Genomic DNA, 19645 nt, shown 5'->3' on the forward strand with positions numbered 1-19645 from the left:
CTTGCTGCTTGTGGCTTACCTCCCAGTACTTGGTCCGGCTAATTCCTTCGGAGTAGGCGCGGGCAAAAGTGCTCTCGCTGTTGAGAGCTGTGACAGCAGCACTGAGTTGTGACATGGGATGAAGATTGGTGGGGAAGTTGTCAAGCATAGTCACTACATGGGAAGGCAGGGCTGCTCTCTTTGCCCACTCTCGGGACACCCAAGTCACCTGAGTAAAGAAAACCACAACATTATACATCAGCGGTGAAATCCTCTGAAGTCTGTTCTGTTCTGTGAGTCTGCTATTGAGCGCACGCTTTGCACGCAAACGCACAGTGCTAAAAAAGGAACATTTTGAAGCCTTCCGAGTCTGCTAAGGTAAATAGAACAGCGAGGGGGGGGGAATCCACTGTGCCACACTAGAAAGCAGGAAATCCAATGATTCTAGCTAATATAAATCCCATGACACAGCTGATCATCGGAAATACCGGTTCGCCCAAACCGGTAGCATTTTTTACTACCGGTTCGCCCGAACCAATCTGAACCGGTAGCATTTCACCCATTACACATCTATAGCTAGGAGGAAAGTTGCTATCTAATACCAGCCTTCCATGGTCTTGGCTGTTCTCGTCATTACAATAGAGCTCTTACTGTTTTCCCCAGAAGTTCTCTAGACATAAAAAAGGTTGCACAATCACTTTGCAGGTCACTTTAAATGGGATGAACATGATAGTCTCCCAAAAATCTTTGCCATGACTTATTATTACCTGGTCTTGGGAAGGAATCTCTCCTGTCACCAGTAACCAAAAGAGCCCTTCAGGAAGGGGCTCTGCACCTCCGGGGGCTTTGGGTAGCAGCTTCTGGCACTCAGGAATGCTGTAGCCACGGAAACGAATGCCCTAAAAACCAATCCCAGAAGCAGGATAAGAAATCACATTTCAAATGAGACGCTAAGAGCTAATTACAAAAGTAATGTCGCCAATTCTGCCCTCCTTACCTCATCAGGATCCAAGACAGAGGTCTCGTATATTAGTCCTTTCATACCTCTCATGCCACCGTAGACCTGGAGAAAAAAGAGAGTTACTTAAAACAAAGAAAAAAAATTGCCTTCACCTTAATCCTCTAGCCGACCCAAATGCAGAAGTCAGAAAAATTACTCTCTTGTTTGATTGTGTCTGTCTCCACAAATATCTGACTGGACAGTATTTGACAGAAATTGGGTCTGAGGTCATTTTTAAGACACATTTGTAGTTACCTTGTTGATATACTTTTGCATATATTTCACTTTTTATTTTCCATCACTTTTAGCTATCTGAAACACAACAATAAGTTTTAACAGTGTCTCTTGCTTCCTATTTCTCTCAATTCTTTCCCTTTCTATCCACTTTTTGTCTACAGCTTGAATCAGGTCAAATAGAACAGCACTTTTTAACAAAAAATCAAGGCTAGCTTTCCAGCTGGCACTCAGAAAGCCTACTATAGTTTTTCACATCCAGTTTGTACTAGATTACATAGGACATCAATTTAAAAGCAATTAATGAGATGAATTGTAATTCAGAAAGAAAATGAGGCTCAGCGCAGCCTAAAAAGTTAGTAGAAATCAAGAAAACTGCTTTGGCTGCTCCACGCTTGAGAAAGAACTGGGTTACAAATAAAAACAGAGATATTGCTGCATTGCTTAATCATGACTAGGCTTTTCCTGACAAGTTAAACTTTTACATCAATTACTGTGCACAATGCCAGAAATGAAATTTCCTTAACCTATCCCAAAGGTTTCCATCAATAACTTTCTCAAACTGGTACTCTCTGGATGTTTTCAACTACAACTTTCTTTAAGCCAAACCATCATGAATGTGCTTGGAGTGAATAATAGGAGATATAACTCTCATTAGCATGGACTGGCTTGAGGAAAGCTGCACAAGAAAAACTAGACTTTGAGGCAGTAATGTCAGCATTTATTTCTTTTATCTGTCAGTATTTCTGAGCTTTCTTAATCACCCAAGGACTCTGGGTAATGAGCAAAATAGATTCAAATTAAAACAACAAATATCAGGAAAACATGAAGATATCTTGGCATCCCCCATTCAGCTTAAGCTAAAGGAGACTTACCATTTTCTTTTGAACAGCAAAGGGTGTAGGGGCTACATGTATTTATGTAGGTAGGGAATACAAAACCTTGCAATACACAAAATGGGGGTTACTATGGAGATGGTCTTGTATCTTGTTCATACCTCATGCACCTTGTAGGAAAGAGGGACTTTTAGAAGACCTTCTGTACACTACTGTTCCACATGGACAAATTCTCTTCTACCAACCTGCTGCCTGATGTAATTGAGCCTGGGAGCATACTGGTATGTCAACTTTATTGCGATGTTGTAACAGTAACAGAGTTGGAAGGGACCTTGGAGGTCATCTAGTCCAACCCCCTGCTCACGCAGGAGACCTGTACTAGGGATTCGAACTGTCGAACTGCTGACCTTTCTGATTGACAAGCTCAGTGCCTTAGCCACTGAGCCACCTAGTCAGTTACCAGGCTGTTACCGTAGATTTATGAGATTCTCCCACGGGCATTCTTGTCAAAGAATGTTGTGTATGTTTTGTATCAGCTGCACTTCTGGGTCATTTCCAAAGGCAGCTCCACATAGTGCGTATTAAAAGTATTCCAACTGAGTAGCAATCAAAGTGTAAGATACCCTCCCCTGATCTAAGTAGGATTGTTAAGTGGTGCATAAATTGGGTGAAAGCTCCCCTAACATTGCTTCCACCTGCTGCTTAATCAGAAATCAGAAATCCAGTTGGCTTCCCTAGTCAAAGACCACCTCCTTCACAAGCATGACCCACCCCCCTCCAGAGTAATCTTGGCTTTGTGCTCTAATGTTTATGGGCAAACAGCAACTCCGTCTTGGAGAGGCATAATTGAAGCTCCCATTCAGTTCCTCACAGATTCCAGTCATCGAATCAGGATTTCTATAATATCCCTGGCATAATCTGAGATGATGATGTGTGGCTTCAGCATACTAATGGCATCACAGCACCAGATGTCCTCTTCCAGCAATGTTATGAAGACATTAAATAGCATAGAGGAAAGGCTTGAGCCTTGTGGGATATCATACTGGAAGACCCAAGGGCTGGAGCATTTTCTCCCCTAGCATCACTGACTAGAATTGTTTATTCAGAGAGGAGGGGAATTATCAAAATCATATCCTCAACTGTTATATATGGGCCAAACAAGATGTGTTTGATGGTGATACTGAATGCTGTGAAAAGATCTAATAGGATTAGATGAGAGGCACTCTACCCATCAAAGTAACAGCAAAAGTCATGTACTAGAATGACCAGTACAATTTCTGTCCTCTGACTGGGCCTGAATCCTAACTGAAAAGAATTCAGATACTGTAGTATGTTTCCTCTAGAGCCCTCTCTAGCTGGTTCCCCACATTCTCACTTTTTTTGTACCTCTCCTTCCCATGGTATTTTTGGGAGAGGAAGTGGAATGCTACAAGAAGTAATTATTCCTCTTTGGCCTGGGATTGTAAGCTTTTGGAAGTTTGACAGCATGTCACCAAGGCTCCCATAAAATAGTTGCAGAGCAGGATAACCATGCTAATTCAGAAAAAAAAAAATCTAAAAGTCAAACGAATGTAGAGAAGATTCAAAGTCATTTTCTTAAACATATTTTTCTTTTACCTTCAAGACATAATTTACTGATTCATTTACTGAATCAAAAAAAACACAAGCTGATCAAGACAGAACTGGGACCTGAGTCCCAAATGTCAAATCTCACCCTTCTCTCCATAAAGCACAATAAAGCACCTACTTCAGAAAAAGAAAAAGCTCAGAAAAGATAAGCTAATCAATAATGAGTCATATATGAACAATTTTCAAGAAACAGAAACAGAATAGAGACAAAATGCAAAACTATAAAACACTACCCTGTTTTTCATCATGGCTTCCTGTCTCCAGATCTACCAGTATAATCCTACCAAACCAATTTATCTTTTCATTTTTTATATGAGAAATTCATCAGTTTTATCTTGTGCCCACATGAACACAGAAACTTACACAGACATTTACAATGAAGGCTGTTGCTTCTTCTCAACCTAAAATGATTTTTGTAATGAGACAAGATGAGGAAAAAGCCTGTCTAGAGATGAGGAATAGTAAACTAGGTGCCTGCTAACAAAATGCATCATGCAGAAAATATGTTCCCCCTTGACCGCCATGAGTGTCAAAGTTCTGCAGAGTTCCCAATGGGCTCCAGTTTGACAGGATCAAAAACCAGGAACATTTTGGTTGCTTTATTTATTTATTAAATTTGTATACCGCCCTACTCCCAAAGGACTCAGGGCGGTGAACAGCCAAAAGATAAAATACATATAATACAAATGTTAAAAAACCATTAAAATACAATTAAATAATTTGGCCCAGAAAAACAAAATTTAAAACACCCCGAATTTATAAGACAAATTTAAAATTTAAAAAATTTAAAAACAGTTTAAAAAGAGGTTAGGCCAGGCCGGCCTGCTGAAATAGGAATGTTTTGAGGGCACGGCGGAAAGCGCACAGGTCTGTAATCCTCTGTATCTCCGGGGGGAGCTTGTTCCAGATGGCAGGTGCTCCCACAGAGAAGGCTCTTCCCCTGGGGGCCGCCGGTCAACACTGTTTGACCGACGGCACCCTAAGAAGCCCCTCTTTATGGGAGCGTACTGGTCGGTGAGAGGCTACTGGTGGCAGAAGGCAGTCTCATAGATACCCCAGTCCTAGGCCACGGAGTGCTCTAAAGGTGGTAGCCAAAACCTTGAAGCGCACCCGGAAGACCACCGCGAGCCAGTGTACCTCACGCAGGGGGGGGTCACATGGGAGCGCCACATCGCTCCCATAACCACCTGCGTGGCCACATTCTGGACCAGCTGGAGCCTCCGGGTGCTCCTCAAGGGGAGCCCCATGTAGAGAGCATTGCAGTAGTCCAGGCAGGAAGTGACGAGGGCATGAGTGACCGATGAGTGCTTCAGGCTTCGGTCAAAACAAAATCTGGAGGTGTTTTACCAGATGATTAGGGAAAGGCTTTTGGACCTCATTCTCATGTTCCTTCTGCACCTGGCCTGGGTGCTAGCCTGCTTGTTAATCTTCTTAGTGCCTTCCTTTCCCTATTCACTTAGCCACTAATGCTGATGTCCTAAGTTTTTTTCCTGATCCTCTAAACTGCTTCTTCCTGGAACAAATACATGTGCTTTGGTCCAGACACAGGTCATTAAAACTAGCTAGAAGGGTCAGTAAATCCGCTAGGATTGCAACTTTATCTGAAGGCCCAGGCCTAGTGGATAAAGAAGCCTAGGATATGCAACCAAAATGAATGCACATGAGTGTATCCAACAAGGAGAAAATGCTATATATTACGGGAAATTGGAACTCATGGGTTAGGAAAACAAGATTAGATTTGGTATTTAGACATGAAGAAGAATCAGCTATTACTGATTGAATCTTGAGCTAAAACAGGAAATTAAAACCAAAGCTGAAACAGTTACCACAACCAATATCTGTGATGTAAGGTGATGTAAGTGGTACTCAGCTTCTAATTTATTATCGGTATGTCCTAGCTGTGAGCATGCAGACATTTAGAACTGTAGATATATGGTGGAAAGTATTGGTACACATGTGAATAGAAGCTTTAAAAGACAGAGAGGTGACTAAGATTTCCAGGGATTGAAGTGGTAGTGTAGGGTAGGGTAGTGGCAGTTACCTCCCTGATAAGCAGATGCATATTACCAAAATAATGCACGTTTCAGAATAAATCAAGGAAGATATATTAAGCAATGGCTTTAATCTGTCAAATGTATGCAGGTTGCAGATTCTGAACTGCTTGATATAATTTTCTGTTCTGTTCTTTTGTTTTTTTATCTCTGAAGAAAGAGGTGGACACATCCTTAATTAAAATCAATTCACCACCAGCAGCAGGTTCCAAGTCAAGAACCTCACTCTATTCTAGGAGACAAGAACAAGAGTTGTTGCCAGACCAATGAGAAACAAATACTAAGCAGTTCTCCAAGATCCCACAGAGAGGTTAATTCTAGTCCTGATTCTTGCCAGCTTTTCACTAGAGACACTCAAGCTGAATCTGGAGCTCTTATGTAATCTACAGTTGGATTTGAATGTTATTCCTTTTTTCCCCACATACTCAAAACATTTTCTGTTTTTTTTTATCCAGACCCAATACTAATGTCTGGAACACAGCGTATGTGTCTAGCAACGTACCATCATAACAATTTCATTTCCTGCAGAGTACAGGAGCCAGACTAATTGCACATTGTTGTATTCTCCATTCTTGCTTGTATAACAATGCAACTTACCATATCTACAGTGATTTGTCCAATGACAGTATTGCCATGTTGTTGCCTGAAGCTTTTAAGTCTTGCTTGTTCTTTGGGTATCATATTAGCAAGAACATCTTTCAGATTCTGAAAATAAAATAATGTCTAATGTTATACATCAAAAATCAACTATTGTTAATGGTAGAAAGCCAATCTAGAAAAGTGGTACATGAGAGAAAAAGAAGTCGACGTTATGAAATAAAATATTGCTCATATTTGTTTTATACTTATTTTACAGAAGTCCTGCATGCAATCTGCACAAAAAAAAAGCTTTGTCTTAATACCATGACATCTGGTTCACTCGGTAGATTCCACAACCCCTTTTTTGTTATTTCTATACCCTTTTTCCCCCTTCAGATCACATTTTCAAATTTTTCACATTTACAATTTTGTTGTTCTACCGAATTGCCTATGCTTTAATCTAGTGGTTTCATAATCTTACTGATAAAGGTGACTTCAAAAATCTTCATTTAATTTTTTTAAAGATTTAATTATTTGGTACCATTTTCACCTATCATCTTGTTTCATCTGAGCACAAAAGAATGAGATGAGATTGGAGACTATTTTCTATTCACACAGTTATAAGTATTCTGATCCTTTTTTCTTTTTCCACTGGTTTTCTTGCATGCAAATTAAAAAGGCATGCACTATGAATGATATCATATTTTAAAACCATTGATATAGAATTTCAATGGAAATATAAAACTTTATAAACAAAACTACATTCTTCCCTAACTATGGGAATGCTTCTGAAGTCTTCCTAACTTAAAAAGCAACATGAGAAACTATCACTTCTTCCTTCTCCAGTAACTACAACACTGTATTTATGGTTCTACTATGAATTCTCATCATAAATGGTGAAACATGTTATGGTTTTGCAAATTATTCCTCTATCTCTTGAAATTTATTGACAATGTGAAGGAACTATTGAATTTGAAAAGAATATATACGGACACCAAGTATGTGTCTGGTGCCAATAATGCAGTCACCAACCTAGAGTAATCTTGGGTATAGTCAAGACTCAAATAGTCAAGCTGTAGTGCTGTGGGAAACTGGGAGGGGGGATTGTATAGAGTGAAGTGATATCTATCCATAATATTTGCTTTGAGAGTCAAGGACATTTTGCCCTGCACCTGGAGTGGTGTGACTGGGAGGCATCTCCAATTGGGATGGTGCATTGATTTGACCATGTGATGGACATATGGATGCTGGGGCAGGGACCTGGACTTTCTTTTGGGTGGGGAAAACCTGGAAGCTTTCAGATTCAGGTTTTCCCAGATGTGCCAATATGATATCTCTAATAAAATGGAACTTTGAGGAACTTCTAGCCTCGGAGTCTTCTTTCATTGGGGGTGTTACTTGGAACCCTAACATTAACCCGAATCCCTGGCAGTCCTGAAGATCCAAAGTAAAAGATGGCTTCCAGGACTGACACAACCAACAGATTTTGTACATCCTACAAGAAATGAAAAAACCCCAAAACTTACACTAGAAGCACTTGCATGTCTGGCAGCAAAAATGATACATGATGAGTTCTGTAAAGAGAAAGAAGTAGCATGTTAAACATTAGTTCTACACTAATAATCCTCCATGCTCTATAATGCACCTTTAGCATACTTTGTCCCACCTAACTCCATCACAGTCCCACCCCCCCTTGAAAAAGATTTGAAAATACAATACTGGATTTCTGAACTATCACCATCAAGGAATTCTCAGCAGCGTACAACAATAATCTTGAAATGTATAAGCATCAAGTACCCATGATATAATAGAGTCACAAAAAATAAAAACCAGTAACTGTTTACTGCTACACGAAGAAATGTACAGCACTGACTCAATAATTTAAGATGGGCCAGTGGCAATCACAATCAAGCACCCAAATTCAGTTCAGTTTGGAACCCCTTGAGCATCTTTCATGATTTAAATTCTTACCACTCAAATTTTCATTTTTTAATATACCCTCTTAGCATTCCCATTAGTTGTTATTCCCAAATATGCATTTGGATTACTACTGATTTCTGTTAAAATGTTTAGTCTGGATCTAGAAATCCAAAGGAGGGCACTTGAGGAAAGAATGAGATTAGCAGATGGCCTCCCCTTTAAGCAGTAGCAGCACCATTAATGCAACCTCAGTATCAGGGAAGCTAACAATTGTACTGTACTGCAACAGTTTTCTCACCCTGGCTTTAGCCCCAGCAAATACCGGACTTACTTCCAGAAAGTCAACAGTTAGAGCTGATCTAGGGGAGGCTCAACGTTTATTAACAGTCTCCTGTCAGTTTTGATCACTTCTATTTTCACAGTCCAATCATCTCAGGAGGGTAATACTTGGATTGGGGTTTTTTTCCCCTCTCCAAACTTGGTGCTAGAAATAACATTGCATCTCTGCTTAGCGGCTGTAACCCAACCCCATCTTCATATTCATCTTAATGCCACACCTGGGGCATGAACAAGTTTCCTACAATCTTAATTACAAAACAAGCTAAAACGAAGAGATAATGTTGGGAAAAGCTTAACTTTTAAATACTGGCTAATATTCATTAATAGGTATTTTCTCATCATTAGCCCATTTTCCTCTACCATACTTTGCACCAACTTACTCATATATTTCTCTATCATATGGTGCCTTTTATATGTTTTGGAATTCTACAAATCACATCTAGCATAAATAGAAGAGACTATATTAGCTCAGGATTGAACTATGGAGTCCTGATGCTGTCTGAGCTTGATACAGAGTGACTCCCTCTCTCTTCTAGCACTGAATATATTATTTTGTTAGGTAGTGAAACATCTGCGAGCAAACAATCAAACTCGGAAAGACCCAAGGACTCCACATCTCATCTAGTATGGTTAATGGTCAGACTTCCTATGAATTGTAATCCAAATATCTAGAGAACGGAAATATTTGGACAATTGTTTTTATAGTATTTTGGCAAACTTTCTGGAGCTGTTAGGGGGAAGGTAGTATATGTTTGATAAAATTGAGTGCCTGGTTCACACCACACCCTGAATCAAACCAAAGAATCCACATATTGCTTTAATGGATTGAAAAACAGTTTAAAAATACCAGTCAAACCACCTATGGAGTTACAGAACACCTTTTGCCTCAGGAAAATATAGTTTGGTAGGACCATCTGTCCTACCTACTAAGGTTATTCCATCAAGTTGGAGACTTGTTAAAACTGATTGCTTCTTAAGTAGATCTGATTTTATCTAATCATAGCACAGAAATAAGCCACAGTGATAGTGAAAGGGCTATGATGATGATTTAATGAAAGACATTGAACATATGAAGCTGCTGCCCTCCACAAATAACCCAACACAACACGTCTGCCTTGCCTGGCAGCAACTCTCAAGGTTTCAAGACTGCAGTATTTGCCAGCCTTTGCTACAGGGGTCAGGGATCGAACACAGAGCCTTCTGCATGGAAAAATGCATCCCTTAACAACAAGAGTATTTTGCATATAATTCTTCAGATTGATACTCTTTGTCTACACCCGAGGCACCAATAGACTATGTGAGTTACATCCCACTACATCGAGTCAAACCTCTGCAAAACCTTTGACAAGATAAAGCTACTTTCCCCCATTAAGTAGAAATAGTAATCAGTGCTTTCTAGAACTCAGCCAAATTATAAAATGCTAGTTTCTTAATAAATAATTTCACAAACATTGCTGACAATTTCTTACCTACTTCCACCTGACTTTCAGCTTCCTTGCGGAAACTTCTCAGCATCCTTGAACTCGTGTTTGTTCATGTCTCTTTTTATCTGCTTACCTCTTCAACAGCTTTCCTTCTAATGCCTTCTGAGGAGCACATACATGAAGGCTTTTGTTCTTGGGCAGCCCACGTAGCAAGTGAGCAATCTGGCTTGACACGTACATTTCTCTGATTGACAAAAAATGTCCCACTACAGACACTGCTAAGAGCTAGGCCCATTAAAAATATTGGGGCATCATCAAACTCTTTCATAAATTGTTATTGCTGTTTCCACAAAGCCATTCCACTAAATAAAAAGCAGAAAAAGCCGGCTGTAACCAGAAATAGTGACTTTCAATTTTAAGACTATTAATTAATCAATTATACTGCCAAAACTGGAAGTTCAACATTAAAAAAAACAGTAGCTTAGCTTTAGCTTGCACCAGAAAGCTGTTTTACTCCTAGAGCGGATCAGAAAGAGGAAGAAAAAAATCTCATTCGCTGCTCAAACAACTGAAGGAGGCTTAAGGACAAGCGGTGTGGTTCCTAGAGCTGTATCTAAGCAACTTTTATTTCTTCTTTACTCTGGACTTAAGAGAAATATCCTGGGACACCTCCCAAAGGAAGGTTGTAGAAAAACAATATTAATTGGATGATACACAAAATACAGCTATTTCAAATCATTTTTATGGCCAAGTGATTGAATTTCCTACCAATGTTTGAATTATCTTCATACAGATGGTCCTCGACAAGTGCAATTTTACCTAATCACAACACTTGACAATCCTGACACTCTTGTGAGCTGGACTGATTGCCAGTTTGCTTTTGGGTACAACTCAAGGTGCTGGTTATCACTTCTAAAGCTCTGCATGGCATGGGTCCATGTTACTTGAGGAAGTGTCTTATTCCACTGAGACTGGTCCGTCCCATCCGTGCCAACCAGAGGGGGCATACTGCAGATCCCATCATTCAAGGAATTTGGGCTGGCAGGGTCCAGGAGGAGAGCCTCCTTTACCATGGTTCTTGACTTTCGGAACATCTTACCCGGAAATGAGATCAGTTCCCTCATTTCTGATCTTTCACAAGAGCCTTAAGATCTGGTTCTGCCAGATGGCTTCGGGCCCCAAATGAGAAACATCACACCGGATGTGGTTGATGGATTTAGAGAAACCCCCACCACATCCCCTGTGTAGTTGGTTCCCTCTTTCCTTATCTTATGACTTACGGTTAGATTATTGCAACGCGCTCTACATGGGGCTATCCTTGAAGAGTGTTTGGAGACTACAGTTGGTCCAGAATGCAGCTGCACGAGCTATCGTGGGTGCACCTAGGTACACCCACATTACACCAATTCTCCGCGAGCTGCACTGGCTCCCTATTGGTCTCCGGGCACAATTCAAGGTGTTGGTTATTACCTTTAAAGCCCTACATGGCTCAGGGCCAGGCTATCTTCGAGACCGCCTTCTACCGCGACTGGTAAGATCCTACAGAGTTGGTCTCCTCCGGGTCCCATCAGCTAAACAATGCCGGCTGGCGGGCCCACGGGGGAGGGCCTTCTCTGTGGCTGCCCCAGCTCTCTGGAACCAGCTACCTCCCGAGGTCCGGACTACCCCCATCCTATTGGCCTTCCGGAAAGCAGTGAAGACCTGGCTTTTCCAGCAGGCTTGGGGCCGTTGATCTCGCTGTTCAATTTTGTGAGATCCAGGCATGGATGGTGTGCATGTGTTTTTAATGTTTTTAAAATGCTTTTATAATGTTTTTTTTAAACTTTTATGTTCTCTGTTTGTATTATTTCTGTTGTAAGCCGCCCAGAGTCCCTTTGGAGTTGGGCGGCATAGAAATATGATTAATTAAATTAAATTAAATGACCACAATTTTACTTTGATAATATTGTCATTTTATTGGGTTAGGAATATTTGTTGTTAAGTTTTAATGTTTTTATGCTGTAAGCCACCTAGCATCTCTTCAAAGTGAGATGGGAAGGCCTGGAGAAAAAACAGGGTTTTTTTCCAAAGCCGTTTGGAAAAAAAAGAAAAAAAACTGTTTTTTTCTCCAATTTTTCCATTTTTTTTCCAGGCCTCCCCATCTCTAGCATACACGACAAATAAATTTAATAACTAAATTAAAAAATCCCAATCCTATTGCTGTTGTTAACCAAATTCCACCTGTCGATAGCCAAGGACCCTTCTCAATCCAAGCCATTCCCAGCTAGGTCCTTCCTAGTCCCAAGCCAAAGAGACTGTCTATAGTACCCCCATCTCTGCCCTTTTGGCCACCCTGCAGCCTGCCTTCTGGGACAGGAAGGAGCCCCAGAACTGTGCGGTTCTAGGCCTGCTTGCCATGCTGCGATTCTGGCAGCTACTTGCCAGGAAGCCGTGGATGCCCCTAAAGGCCTCCGACATTTGAGCCTGGCTCAGCAGTGAGCACAAAGGAGCTTCTTGGTGTGCTCTGGAGCTGAAAGTTCAAAGAGCTACAGTTCAAAGCACTTCACAGTGCAAAGCCCAACCCCAGCTTAGTCCAGCCAGCAGTGCAGCACAAAGCCACAGCTGCCCTAGGAAACCCCAGCCCAGTCCCAATTGCAGTTACCCTTGCCAGCCCACAGCTTGTGGCCCCTGTTGCCCTGTGCTCTGCCGTCCCAGCTGACATTCATCATCTTCTTGCTCATGCTGCTGGCTATGTGAAGCCATCTTCCCCAGATCTCGCAAGGAAACCATCATGTACAACCTAGAAAAAAGAAGTCTCATGCAGCCAGCACTTCCTTGGAAAGGGCCAAGTCGGGCATGCTTGGTCAGTAGTAGAACAAGAAGACAACGGTCAGCTAAGGCAGCGGAAGTCCTGTATGGCAAGGGGTCAAAAGGGCATATGTTGGGGGGGGAGAAAGGGGGGGATAGGAGGAACTGAAGTGTCCCTGCGGTCTTAAGTAGAAACAGGTTACCAAGCACCCAAATTTTCATCACATGTCCCTGGAGATGCTATAACAGCCATAACTTCAGAGTCTTTTCAGTCAGTGTTGCCATAATTTCTAGTGGTCACTGAATGGTCGTAACTTGAAGACTACCTGTGTTCCTAACTAGCGTTGGCTGTTCTAAAGACACCATTTGGAAGATCAGGAACAGTACCACTGCAATTATTCCATCATAGTATTTAACTCTGTATTAAGGTATGGAATATAAAAATAATTTATATATATCTCCAGGGCTATACTTTATTATAAACCCTACACTAGCATTTTGTAGGTGTTTACATATTCAGTGTTTCAAATTAATATTTACAAAATCCTAAAGGCTTTGGAATTTAGTCAGATTTAGAAAAATTTCTATTTGTTTTATTATTTTGAGCTATGAGTTATTACTGCAGGTATTTGGACAGGTGGGCTAGGCGGGTTAGCAATTTAGATGCTTTTTCTGTTTGTGTAACTCAATAAAGGTATTAAGAGGGAACATGGAGATCACAACCTGAGGACCTCACCGTGTCCTTGAAGAATCAAAAATCTTACCAAAAATCTAGATATGCAATTACCCTGTAAATCTGTAATTATTTGGATTGTATCATATATTGTTTGAATGTAACCTACTGATGTTCAAGACAAAAGAAAGCTAGGAAGCAGTTAAGAAGCTATAATTTGGATACATTAAGACATATATTACGAGCAATGATATTATAAAGCAATTCATTTTGTGCAGAGTTATAAAAAGTTAGCTTGTATATATAAATAGGTGAAAAATGTAATGGACGGTATTATAATAATAATAAACTGCAATACCTGGAGACCAAAGAATAGAAAAAAAAGAAGTGAAGAAAATCACAAAATATAAAGATTTGCAAATAGAAATACAACTACTGTAGCAAAAGAAAACAAAGATATTACCAATAGTAATATTGGGCACAATTCCAAAACATTTGGAGGAGCACCACTTGAACACCATCAGCATTGACAAAATCAGTCAGTCAATTGCAAAAAGCAGCTCTGCTTGGAACAGCTCACATCCTACGCCAGTATCTTTAACATCCTTAGATAATGTCTGCCTATCCCAAGTCCTTGAAAAGGATTCAAAAAAGCCAAATCCAGTTTAAAACACCTGGCTGTGAGACCAACCATAATGTAAGCACAAGTAGACCTTGTTTAATGACTGCTCATTTAGTGACTGTTCAAAGTTACAACAAACCACCCCAGAGCTTCTTTTAACCATTTTCAAAATTCTAATCCCCCCCTGCCCCCACGGTCACATAATTGCATTTTGGGTGCTTAGCCACCAGCTCTTATTTATAGCTATTTGCAGGGTCTCATGATCACATGGGCGTGATTTCTGGCATTTCCCCCCCTTTCCAGAATTTTGTTTTGGCTTCGGGCAAAAAATGTCCATTGGGGAACCCGGGCTCACATAACAGCTGTGGAGGTCACTTAATGACCACGCTGTTTGACTAACTACTGCTGTCAACAAGGCTGTAAAATCAGATGTGGTCACATGGTGACCCGTTTAAAACTGCCATGACTTATGGCTGTATTTCCAGGCTCAATTATGGTCATAGGTCTAGGACTACCTACATAATGAAATTGTCATTTTGTATTACTGAACTGAATCTAAGCCAACTATATAATTCAAAAACAGCCTTGCGAGTTATTTAGATTTCTGGAATGAAAATGGTAGTTATGTGTTCCTGTTACTAGTATAAATAATTTGCTGTGCCCATTTGGATGACTTTTAGCTCCTATGCAACTGGCCGCAAAGCAGAGAATGGGCGTTGGTCTTACCTGATACGCCCTTTCTCGAGCAGGTGCCCACGGCAGTCAGACTGGGTATTGACAAGGCAGCTATCCTATAGGACCGAGTCCACTGGAACTTAAAGCCCGCCTCTTCCTACTTCCGTCCAGTTTGGAGGCGAGGTCGACCAGCGGACTGATGTGTCTGTAGCAAAGGAAACAGAGAAGTGAAAAAGAACCCCTCCCACCCAACAGACAACCAGGTGCGGCCAGAAGGGGAGGAGCTGACTGCCGTGGGCGCCTGCTCGAGAAGGGGCGTATCAGGTAAGACCAACGCCCATTCTCCGATAATGGCGCCCACGGCAGTCAGACTGGGACATACCAAAGCTTGGTGTCTCCTAGGGCGGAAAAGGCCGGACCTGTTGCAGAACCCGTCTGCCGAAAGCCGCATCCGCTGAAGCATACTTGTCCAAGCGATAATGCCGGATGAACGGCGTCACGGATGACCACGTCGCAGCTCGACAGACTTCCTCCAGGGGAGCCTGGGTGGCCCAGGCTGCGGAGGTGGCGGCGCTCCTTGTAGAGTGCGCAGTGATGTTCCGAGGAGGCAGAAGTGATTGCGCCTCGTAGGCCGATGCAATCGTGGCCCTGAGCCACCTACCTATAGTGACTGATGAGACACGAGATCCCATAGATGAAGGCTGAAATGACAGGAACAGGGCTTCAGTCTTTCGGAAGGGAGCAGTCCTGGCCATGTAAATTCTAAGAGCCTTGCATACGTCCAACGAGTGCCAGACACGCTCTTGTTGGCACCGAGGCGAGGGACAAAAGTTTGGAAGCGATAGCTCCTGCGCCCTGTGAAAAATGGTGTTAATTTTTGGAACGAACGCGGGGTCCAGGCGGAGGACCACCCTGTCCGTATGAAAGATGCACAGATCCGACCGTACGGACAGGGCTGCAAGTTCAGAAATCCGCCGAGCGGAGGTGATAGCAACTAAAAAGGAGACCTTGAAAGACAAGTATCTAAGGCTGACCTCACGCAGTGGTTCGAACGGTGGACCCGTGAGGGCCGTTAGGACCTTATTCAAATCCCAGGTCGGGAAGCGATGGATTGTGGGTGGTCTAAGGTTGGTGGCACCTCTCAGGAAGGATTTGATGAGGGGATCGTTAGACAGAGAGGTCTTGGAGCCGCACGATAGAATAGAAGAGAGAGCAGCCACTTGACGGCGGAGCGTATTGGGAGCCAGGCCGGCCATAAAGCCATCATGCAAGAAGTCTAGGAGGTTGACGATGGAAACCTCCGCAGGAATGATGGTCCGTCTACGACACCAATCAGAAAACGTCCTCCAAGTAGAGTCGTAAATACGTCGTGTCGAAGGTCTCCGAGCCGCCTGTATGTCGATGGCTCCCAGAGAGACGAAGGCCCCCGTCAGGAGGAACTGCTCAGCCGCCAGGCGGTCAGCTGGTAAGTCTGAGGAGCCGGATGCAGGACAGGACCTTGTCGGAGGGATATCCGCTCGTCCGGGATCCGCCACGGGGGAACAACTGACAGGGACATCAGATCGGAGAACCATGGATGGCGAGGCCAATGAGGGGCCAGCAAGAGGACCTCTGCTTTCTCCGATAAAATCTTCCGCACAACCCTGGGAATGAGAGGCAAGGGGGGAAAAGCGTATAGTAGTTGACCGGAGGGCCAAGGGCTGCGCAAAGCGTCTATCGCCTCCGCCCCTGGAGAAGGGTAGCGAGAGAAGAAGCGGGGAACCTGAAGATTGCTGGCCGTCGCAAATAGATCCACCGAGGGAGTGCCAAAGCGGGATGTGAGGTCCTTGAAGATCCCGGGAGGAAGGCTCCACTCGGCTGGATCGATGAGGTGCCGACTGAGAGAATCTGCACAGATGTTCGCCGTCCCGGAGATGTGTTCCGCTTGGAGCGAAGACAGGTGAGACTCCGCCCATAGCCCCAGATGAAGAGATTCCTTTAGAAGAGAGCGAGAGCGTGTTCCGCCCTGCTTGTTCACATGAGCCTTGGCCGAGACGTTGTCCGTCAGGATAAGGACATCCCGGCCAAGGACATGAGGCTCGAAACTCAGGAGAGCTAGGTAGATAGCCCGCAATTCCAGTAGGTTGATGCTGAGGTTCTGTTCCGGAGGGGACCAAAGTCCCTGGGCAATTAATTTGTCCAGATGGGCACCCCAGCCCGACAGACTGGCATCCGTGGTGATTATAACCCGGTTGGCCTCCCCGAAGAAAGAGCCCTGGGATACGGCTGGTGATGTCCACCAAGTGAGAGAGTCTCGCACTGCTGAAGGAAGGACCACCTTGGAAGCCGCTGTACTGTGATGCAACCGCTGGAAAGGCAGCAACAGCCACTGGAGCTCCTGGCTGTGGAGGCGAGACCACGGCACAATGCCGTAAGCAGAAACCATCTTACCTAGTAGGGTGGAGAGACCTAGAAGGGAAGCGGAGCCCCGCCTCCCAAAGGATGACGCCATGTCTGATAGACTAGATTGGTGATCCTGAGACAAAGAGACTTGTAGATTGGCGGAATTGATAACAGCCCCTAGGTGTTGTAGGCACGTAGTCGGTAACAGGTGGCTCTTAGCCCAATTAATAGAAAAACCGTGCCGTTGTAGTGTGGCCACGACTAAGGATATATCCCGTTGGGCCTGAGGCTGAGATTGGGACAGGATGAGAATATCATCCAAATAAAAGAGGGCACGTATAGGAATGGAAGATATGTGTGCCATAAGGGCCGCCATAATCTTTGTGAATACCCGGGGAGCAGAGGAAAGACCAAATGGGAGGGCAGCATACTGGAAATGTTGCCCGTTATACGAAAAACAAAGAAATTTGCGGTGGGAGGGATGGATGGGGATGTGAAGGTAGGCTTCGGTTAAGTCTATGGAGGACATAAGGTCTCCCGTACGAATACAGAGCAGGATGGTTTGCAAAGACTGCATCTTAAACCGACGGTAGACTATGTGTCGGTTTAGAGATTTCAAGTCGAGAATGGCCCTCCAGCCCCCCGAAGCCTTGGGGACCAAAAATAAACGGGAGTAAAAACCGGAGCCTCTTTGGGCAAGAGGAACCGGTTGAATGGCCTTAATGGACAGTAAATGATGAATGGCGTCCTTAACCCGAGCCCGTTTAACAGGGTCTAGGGAAATGGGACAACGGAAATAATGACTAGGGGGAATGGACCGGAATTCGAGATAAAGGCCAAACCTGACGGTGTCCTTTACCCAACTGTCAGAAACAGATGAATCCCATTGATCGGCGAAAAAAGTTAAACGGCCGCCGATCAGGGAGTCAGGGACAGAACTAACGGGATCGTCTGTAAGGCCTGCCCCTCCCGCCTCGAAAGGGCCGTTTGGGGGGAAAACGGGAGCCCTGTCTGACCTGATTGTCATGTTGCTGAGCTCCCCTGGGATTAAAGGACCGTTGCTGACGAGACTGGGGATAGGTAGAGTCGATGTTTCGAAATGAAGATGAACGAAAGGATCCATAAAGACGATACTCAGACCGACGAGACAGGGAGGGAAGTATCTTCCGATGGTCCTTAGTCTCGATGAGTAAGGGGTCCAGTTGTTCTCCAAATAATTTAGCACCCCCGTAGGGAGACAAAGCAAGACGCCATTTATTTCTGGCATCGGCCTGCCAATACCGCAGCCAGAGGAGATGGCGTGAGGTCACCGAGGAGCCAATGGCCTTGGCTGAGAACCGGGCGGCATTCAACGTGGCATCCGCAGAGAACTCCACCGCTGCCAGGATCTTAGTAATGTCCTGGTGTGTGCACTGATCAGAGGGTGGTATACGTTGTTGCAGCTGGCGCAGCCACAGGATTGATGCCCTATTGAAGAATGAGGCTGCAGATGAAGCCTGCACAGACCAGGCTGAGGACTGATGGGCCTTGATGAGGGTCCGCTCTGCCTTCTTGTCTTCCGGTTTCAAATATTCCTCAGAAGGCCCAGTTAGAGGTGATGAAGTCAGGGCCACCACCGGGGGATCCACAGAGGGGACTTGAAGCAGAGAGGAGAAATCCGTGGCCAAATTATAGAATCTTCTGTCCAGGTTGTTTGGGATTGGTCCAGAACTGGGAGAAGACCACTGTCGCTTTAAGACGTCCGAAAACAACTTTGGTGCCGGAACTACCTCCGAATGAACAGGAGGTTCTTGAAACAAAGCCGAAGTAGGATCGGGTTGGACAGATGAGGTGCCAGAAGATGAGGTTCCCTCATCCAATCTGGTGACCGTCTTGGCCTTGAATAGAAGTGAACGAAACATGTGGGGCTTGAAAAGCCCCACAAAGGCCGGCTGATCAGGCTCTAATGCCTTGTCCTCAGAGAGATCTTGCTCAGGAAGAACCTCCTCCTCTGATAGGGAATCTTGGCTAGCAGAATCCTGACCGTAATCATCAGCCATGGTCTCCTCATGGTAAGAACGGGAACGGGAGTGAGACCTGTGATTAGGCCGGGCTAAGGCCGATTGTTGTTGCAGACCCTGCGCTATGCCCTGGCGGATAGCTTCTGAAATAAGATCTGCTAGAGAGTGCTGCATATCAGGGGGAATTTGAGCAGGAATTTGAGAGTCCTGTAAGGGCGCTGGACCAGAAGGAAGTTGTGCTGGAGGAGCGGAGGACTGTTGAGCCTGTGGGTCAGTGGCTGTGGAAACTGAAGGGAAGGCCGAAGCCACATCAGCCACACATAAAGGTTCTCCCTGTGAGGATCTATCAGGAGATAAGGACGGAGCAGGAATTGCCTCGTTCGATTGAATAGTGGAAGGAGGTGCAGAAGCTTTGGAATGGGCCTTCTGGAATGCTTTTTCCATTGCTTTATGGCGCCGGCTTTCATCCCTAGAAAGGGAGGAGCCCTTGGAGGAATGGGAACGTTTAGTAGATG

At 44.0% G+C, this 19645-nt stretch overlaps 1 protein-coding gene across 1 annotated transcript in view; it reads right to left on the reverse strand.

Annotated features, from left to right (window-relative positions):
• Window positions 1-19645, reverse strand: part of CS (citrate synthase) — a 47316-nt gene that overhangs the window by 17302 nt on the left and 10369 nt on the right. The window contains exons 2-6 of the mRNA XM_070937842.1: window positions 7835-7882; window positions 6327-6434; window positions 977-1042; window positions 747-878; window positions 20-208 (exon numbers count right to left, since the gene is read on the reverse strand). Coding sequence (XP_070793943.1) covers window positions 20-208; window positions 747-878; window positions 977-1042; window positions 6327-6434; window positions 7835-7882 — 543 coding nt within the window. The remainder of the gene's footprint in view (window positions 1-19; window positions 209-746; window positions 879-976; window positions 1043-6326; window positions 6435-7834; window positions 7883-19645) is intronic.

Source organism: Pituophis catenifer, unplaced genomic scaffold (genome assembly GCF_029215685.1).
Source record: "Pituophis catenifer annectens isolate HBS135680 unplaced genomic scaffold, rPitCat1.0.hap2 SCAF_2, whole genome shotgun sequence".
NCBI classification, from domain to species: Eukaryota; Metazoa; Chordata; class Lepidosauria; order Squamata; family Colubridae; genus Pituophis; species Pituophis catenifer.